This window comes from Jatropha curcas, chromosome 4 (assembly GCF_041381405.1).
Source record: "Jatropha curcas cultivar XTBG-Jc1 chromosome 4, XTBG_Jcur_1.0, whole genome shotgun sequence".
NCBI classification, from domain to species: Eukaryota; Viridiplantae; Streptophyta; class Magnoliopsida; order Malpighiales; family Euphorbiaceae; genus Jatropha; species Jatropha curcas.
In genome coordinates this window covers 16,577,042-16,584,172 of record NC_143154.1, presented here as the reverse complement: position 1 = coordinate 16,584,172, position 7,131 = coordinate 16,577,042, and the positions used below count along the sequence as shown (strand labels likewise).

At 33.5% G+C, this 7,131-nt stretch overlaps 1 protein-coding gene across 1 annotated transcript; it reads right to left on the bottom strand.

The window, feature by feature from the left end:
* Positions 1 to 1,627: 1,627 nt before the first annotated feature.
* On the bottom strand, positions 1,628 to 4,460 carry LOC149496896 (uncharacterized). The gene is made up of 4 exons (XM_089719956.1): positions 3,671 to 4,460; positions 3,184 to 3,404; positions 2,317 to 3,030; positions 1,628 to 2,131 (listed from the first exon to the last, which is right to left on the bottom strand). The coding sequence occupies exons 1-4, from the start codon at positions 4,458 to 4,460 to the stop codon at positions 1,628 to 1,630; spliced, it is 2,229 nt and encodes a 742-aa protein (XP_089576082.1).
* Positions 4,461 to 7,131: the final 2,671 nt, after the last annotated feature.

Here is a 7,131-nt window from a genome sequence, read left to right as displayed (position 1 = left end):
TTCATCAACTAATCCGATCTTCTTCAAGAATGCACCATCCATATACCGAAAAATATCTGTAGCCTGGGCCTGATAGGGTGGAATAGGCATACGAGTAGCATATGTCAAAATAGATGCCATGCTACCGACTCCTAGCGTAACCTTGCCTTGATGACGAGAGGCGTTGTAGATTGTATCTAGCACTATGCCTGCAATAGCTACTCGTTGTCCCTGCAAAAGAGTTTCCAACACAAACAAATACTTTGTTTGGACTTTGGAGGCTTCCACTCGTCCGAACAAAGTGTAACACAAATATTTATGCAGGTATAAAGTACTCTCGTCTTTAAACCATTTATTTCCCGCATTGCGAGGATTAAACGATTATTAACCCGTTAGCGTTTCCCAAACGGAAGCCACATTCCAACCTTTCGGTTAGAAGCAAATCCATTTCTGGGGAATCCTAACCATTGGTGCATTTTATCATAATCCAAGGTCAAATCCTCTCCATCTACTCTAAACTTAATGGCCATTTTAGTGTTATCAACCCAGTCAATGGTAGTTAATAATTCTAAACTCAATTTAGCATTCTCAGGAATATTTCAAAGTTCAGGGCTTTCAAATAATCTTGAACTTTCTTTAAAATACCAGTATTCTGCAAAAAATTATGGTCAAGAAGATACATACCTGTGAAACTGCATTTGGCGAGGCGGGTGAAACGTTCTCCTTCCTCCATAGTATAGATAGGGAAAGGAGCCTTATACCTTTAAGCCAAATCTCTTCTTGCTGGAGCAGAAGAAGAAAACCCCTCCTTGTTCTTCTTGGCCTTCTGTTTGAATGGCATTGTGATGGCTTTGATGGAGAGTTAGCGTTGAAGACACACAGAAAAGTGGGTTGCTGGGAATTTTTTTATTGCACTGATAGAGTTGAGGTTTTAAACATAGGAATAGAAACTCTTATATAGATGTTTTTAGGGAAGGATAGGGTTGAGTAGTTAATGAGGAAGTTTGAAAAGGAAGAGTTTTGATTGGTTTTGAAAGGATATTTGCAGTTTTTGCAGGTTTGAATACCTTGGGAAGGAGAAGAGTTGAATTTGAATAGGAAAAGACAGTTGAGAGTTTCTGACCGTTGGACAGTCGCACCTTCAATTCCTGTTGTCGTGATCGCGTCTGAAATTCGCGTCTCGTGAGTGGCTTTCTCCATCGTCTCTGACTTCTGTTGCACCCTAATCGCGCCCGTGTTTTATATGGTCACGATCGGGAAAGTGGATCTCAAAGTTTTTGACTTCCTTTGTGTAGAAATCGTGCTCGCGCTTTATATTGTCGCGACCATGAATGTTGATCCAAAACCTTCTGTCTCTTTTTTACAACAATCGCGCTCGCGCTTTTTGTATTCCCGCTCGCGAATTCAGATTCTTGCAAAACTAGACTTTCCTGCACACTTGACTTGTAATGAGTTCTTTTCTATATATATATATATATATTTATTTATTTATTTATTTATTTATTTATTTATTTATTTTATATATATATATATATATATTTTTTTTTTCAAATAGCAAAGAAAAGAAAAGAAAGTAAAACAAAACAAACATAGTATATATTTAGATATTGATATTATACATACCCATTGCGCTGATTCAAAATGTTACTTATGGTAGATCATTAATCTTATCACCCAAGTAAAGCTTACACCTTTGTCCATTTACCATAAATGTGGAACCATTAGATAGATTTTTCAACTCTAATGCTCCATGATCTGAAATTTTGATCACTTCAAATGGTCTACTCCATTGTGACTTCAATTTTCCAAGAAATATGCGTAGTCTCGAATTAAATAACAACACTTTGTCTCCTTCTTTAAATGATTTGATTCGAATCTGATTATCATGCCATCTCTTAGTTCTTTCCTTATAAAACTTGGCATTTTCATATGCTAATAATCTAATCTCATCAAGTTCATTTAACTGAAGTTTCCCTTTGTAGCCTGCCTTGCTCAAATCAAAATTCAGAGTTTTTATTGACCAATATGCCTTATATTCTAGTTCTAAAGGTAGATGACATGCCTTACCAAAAATCAAACGGTATGGGGACATCCCAATCGGTGTCTTAAATGCTGTTCTATATGCCCAAAGTGCATCATCTAGCTTAAGTGACTAATCTTTACAAGATGAATTGACAGTTTTTCCAAAATCCACTTAAGCTCACGATTTGAAATTTCCACTTGACCACTAGTTTGTGGATGATATGGGGTAGATACTTTATGGTGTACTCCATATTTTCTCAAAAGGCTTTTAAAAGATCTATTTAAAAAGTGCATCCCTCCGTCGCTTATTATTACCCTTGGAACTCCAAATCTGGTAAATAGTGCTTTTAAGAATTTTACCACAGTATTGGTGTTGTTCATGACACAAGCTTGTGCTTCCACCCATTTGGAAACATAGTCGACAACTACTAAGATATAACTCTTACCTTGTGAAATAGGGAAGGGTCCCATAAAGCCGATCCCCCAAACATCAAATATTTCTACCTCAAGTATGTTGGATAAAGGCATCTCATTTTTCTGACTTATGTTGCCAACCCTTTGACACCTGTCACAATGTGAGACAAATATACGTGCATCTTGAAATAAGGTAGGCCAATAAAAGCCACTCTCCAAAACCTTTGAAGCAGTTATATTTGCTCCATGATGACCTTCATATGGACTAGAATGACAATGCATAAGTATATCTTGTATTTCAGTTTCTCCTACACACCTTCTAATCATACCATCCATACATATCTTAAACAAGAATGGTTCATCCCATAAGAAATTTTTAGCATCTGAATAAAACTTCTTTCTTTGTACATAAGTCATATCTGGAGGTATTATGTTAGAAGCTAGAAAATTAGCAATGTCAGCATACCAAGGTGTGTGAACATGTTGTACTAACATTAAATTTTCATCAGGAAAACTTTCATTTATAACTATGAATTCTCCTATTGGACCTTCTTCATTTTCCAGACGTGATAAATGATCAGCAACTAAATTTTCAGAACCCTTTTTGTCTCTAATCTCAATGTCAAATTCTTGCAATAATAATACCCATCTAATAAGACGTGGTTTTGCATCTTTCTTAGCAAATAGGTATTTTAATGCAGAATGATCAGTATAGATTATGACTTTGGCTCCTAAAAAATATGATCTAAACTTATCACATGCATATACCACAGCCAACATTTCTTTCTCAGTAGTTGTGTAATTCATTTGTGTACTAGTTAGAACATGGCTAGCATAATATATCACATGCAATTTCTTATCATGTCTTTGTCCTAAAACACAACCAACAGCAACATCACTAGCATCACACATTATTTCAAACAGTAATCCCCAATCAGGTTTTGCCATAATAGGTGCACTTACTAATGCATTCTTCAAAGTGTTAAATGCTTTCAAACAATTTGGAGAAAAATCAAAGGACGCATCTTCACTACTTCTTTCATATTAGGATTAAGTCTCCTTTGTCTTTCTGCCCTAGATATGTGCCCATCTTTAAGATTAATGTAATGCATGACTCGATTTGGACTTATCCCCTTAAGGTCAGGAATTTGCCATCCTATACTCTTAATCCTATTTCTAACAATTTTTAACAAGTCATTTTCTTGATCTATAGTTAATTTGTTAGAAATAATTATAGGAAGTGTGTGATCTTTACCTAAGAAAGCATATCGTAGATGATTAGGTAACTCTTTAAAGTCTACTATTGGTGGACTTTCAATTGATGGAGGCAAAGGCTCATGTTCTCTAAGTAACATTTCAGGTCTTGAATTCATAAAATCCTCTCCTTCATTATTTACACTATCCTCTTCATATTTATCATCATTTTCCAAGGCAAATATTTCCTGTACACATGCATCAACTATGTCAATTCTCATGCAATTACCTTCATCCATAGGATATTTCATGGCTTTGTCTATATGAAATTCAATGATATCATCACCTATCCTAAGGACTAACTTTCTTTGTGAAACATCAATTAATGCCCTCCCTGTATTCATAAATGGTCTTCCTAAGATAAGAGGACAATTTTTATCATAAACATAGTCAAGTATGACAAAATCAGTAGGAAAAATAAACTTGTCAACCTTAACAAGTACATCCTCTATAATGCCATAGGGTCTTTTAATAGATTGGTCAACAAGTTGTAAAACCATATTAGTTCGCTTAACTTCATCGTCCAAACCCAATTTCTTAAAAAGAGACAATGGCATTAAGTTAATACTTGCTCCTAAATCACAAAGACATCTAGGGAAATCTACTTTACCTAACTTGCATGGTATAGTAAAGCTTCCTGGATCCTTGAGTTTAGTAGGTAACTTACTTGAGATTATGGAACTACAATCCTCAGTTAGGGTAACTGTTGACACATCTTCCCAACTACGTTTCTTTGAGATCAAATCTTTAAGAAACTTCCCGTAGTTTGGAATTTGTGTAATAGCTTCCATGAGTGATACGTTAATATGCAAATGTTTCAATTTATCAACAAAATTTAAGAACTGCTTATCTTCCTCTTGCTTCTTTAGCCTTTGTGGAAATGGTGGCCTAGGTTGATAAGCTTTGACATTATCCTTTTCCTTGTCTTTTCTTTTTTCCTGTTCTTTTGATCCTGCAACATTCACTTCAATGCTTGGTTCACAAACTGGCTTCACAGTTTCATTATTTAAAATATTAGCATCAATACCCGAAGGAACTATTTTATCTACTATTTTTCCACTTCGTAAAGCAATGGCACTTACATTTTTCTTAGGATTCTTTTCTGTATTACTAGGAAGATTTTGTAACGCCCTAAAAATTTTCGAATCTTATATGGTATTATTTTCTCGGGTCATGAATGGTGCTACAGAAAGGGGCATAATATTTTATTTAGACCCGAGTTAGATATTGAGTACAATTAACTATGGATGGATAGTGATTTATCGGTCTATGAATAGTACCACCGGTCTGTGAATAGTAATACCAGTCCGGAAATTGATATTATTTTGGTCCAGAAAAATTACTATCTATGTTTTATATTTTATTTAATATTTTTGGAGTATGCATACATGATTTTTATGGGTAGAAAGTAAGTAATGAATATTTTTGGAGAATGTAGAGAATTAGTGAATAGTGAATTATGGTGTTATATTAATTAAAGAAATTAGAAAAATTATTTTTATGGAGTAAATTTGAGATGGTGTTATATTAATTAAGGAAATTAGAGAAATTATTTTTATGGAGTAAATTTGAGAATTTTGTTGTGTTACATAATATTGTGAAAGAATTTAATTTGGAGAATATTTGTAGCCATTAGATTACATTGACTCAATCCTAGCCATCCAATGTTGAGAAAAGACTAAAATGCCCTTGTTGCTCAATTATTTGAGCAACCCTTTTCTCTTCTTCTTCTTCTCATCAACGTGAACTCCTCTCCTTTCTCCTCTTTGTTTTTCCTTCAATTTCTACATGGTAAACTCACCAAATTTACACCATTAAACTTGATTTAAGTAATTAATCCTTGAGATTAAAGCTTGAGAAATGATTTTTGGTGAATAATTTCAAGTAATTTGGAGAGTTACTACTTAAGCCAAAGGGTGGAGAACCTTCTACCAAAGAGAAGGCAAACTAAGGCTTCAAGAGTTTGATTTAAGCTTGTTAGAGCTTATGTTGAGGTTAGTGTTCATAAACACTCTTATCTTGTTTAAATTTTTGATTTTGTGAAGTTTCTACTATTTTGTGAAAATTGGGAATTTTATATGAAATAATTTGATTATTAAATTTTGGTGGTATAAATGTGTTCTTGGGAGATTTCTAAGCATGCTTATATGTTGAATTGATAAGGAAAACAATTTCTTCTTCATTCTCCAAGAGTGGCAGAACCTATTGATGAATAAAGCCCTAAGTTTTCTTGTTATTCTTTGTGGATTTATGATCTTAAGATGATATTTGATGAGTATTTGGTATGTGGTAGAAATCTCTACCTTGTATATGATATAAGTAAGCTGAAATGAGGAAAAAGTGTTATTGGGTGTGATTACGGCCAGTTTTTCGATCCTTTTCATTTTCTACTGGTGTCTAAGTCCTTCATGAAAGTTTTAGATCTACTTCTTAGCTTTCCAACCCATCCTCTTGTGTCCAATTTGGATATATATAGCTCAACTTATGGCTAAAACACCTAAACTGACTCTGTTATGACGGGCTACATGCATCACTGACTTGAGTGCCCATTTTGACCACTATAATGATAATATTATGTTCTAAGTTCTTCATGAGAGTTGTTTCCCTATGTCTTGAGACTTCTCTGGTTTTGGATTGGTTTGATTTGAGTGTCTGGATAAGTAGGAATTTGATAAACATTGGAATTAGTTCTGCTGAATCAGGTCTGGACTAGTGTTCTGTGTTCCTAGCTTTTTTTCACCATCTTACATATTGATCTGGGCTGTTGTCCCTTCATAACACTTGTAGTATTTTGTCTTAGCTTTCTAATAAATCAAACTTCACTCAATTTGGAGACACAGAACTCAAGTTATGCCTTAGAAACCCAGCAAAGGTCAAGGTTATATTAATGCTGGAAATTTTCTATGTCTTGAATCATAGGTTTATTTGGATAAAGGTAGGTATGAATCATGTGTGATGAAGTTCTCTTGATTCTTTGTATACTTTAAGATTTATTTGACACAAATAAGACATAAGTTTGAAAAGTATTTAAGGTGTATGTTCTTAAAAAAATGGGTATTTAAGGTGTATGTTCTTTGAATTTTGAATAAGGAAAGTAGGATGTGAGATGATAAGAAATTACTTATGCTACATTTCATTATGACTTTAAGAAAGTTTTAAAAGAAAAGGAATTTATGAGAAATTTCCTATATTAAGTAATTATGTTTAAGTATGAAGTTTTTTTTATGAGTTACTTAAGTTCTAAAGTAAGCTTACATGTATGATTTCATATGATAAGAAATTTTCTATGTTAAGTAATTATGTTTAAGTATGAAATTTTCATGAGCTACTACATTTTAAAGTAATCGTACATTATGAATTTAAGAAGACTAATGAATAAGATAAGTTTTATGATAAGTGTTATGAATTAAGAATTAAAACAAGGATTTTGGGCTCTCCTATACTTAGTGTGAATTTGATGCG

Bases quoted from the DNA above. Each gene is read 5' to 3' on its own strand.
- LOC149496896 (XM_089719956.1), bottom strand. From the start codon at position 4,460: ATGGAAGCTATTACACAAATTCCAAACTACGGGAAGTTTCTTAAAGAT. The intron at 3,405-3,670 runs GTAAAGATCACA...ATTGTTTGAAAG, and splicing joins TCTACGATATGCTTTCTTAG to CATTTAACACTTTGAAGAAT. The intron at 3,031-3,183 runs GTATATGCATGT...TTTGACATTGAG, and splicing joins AGAAAGAAATGTTGGCTGTG to ATTAGAGACAAAAAGGGTTC.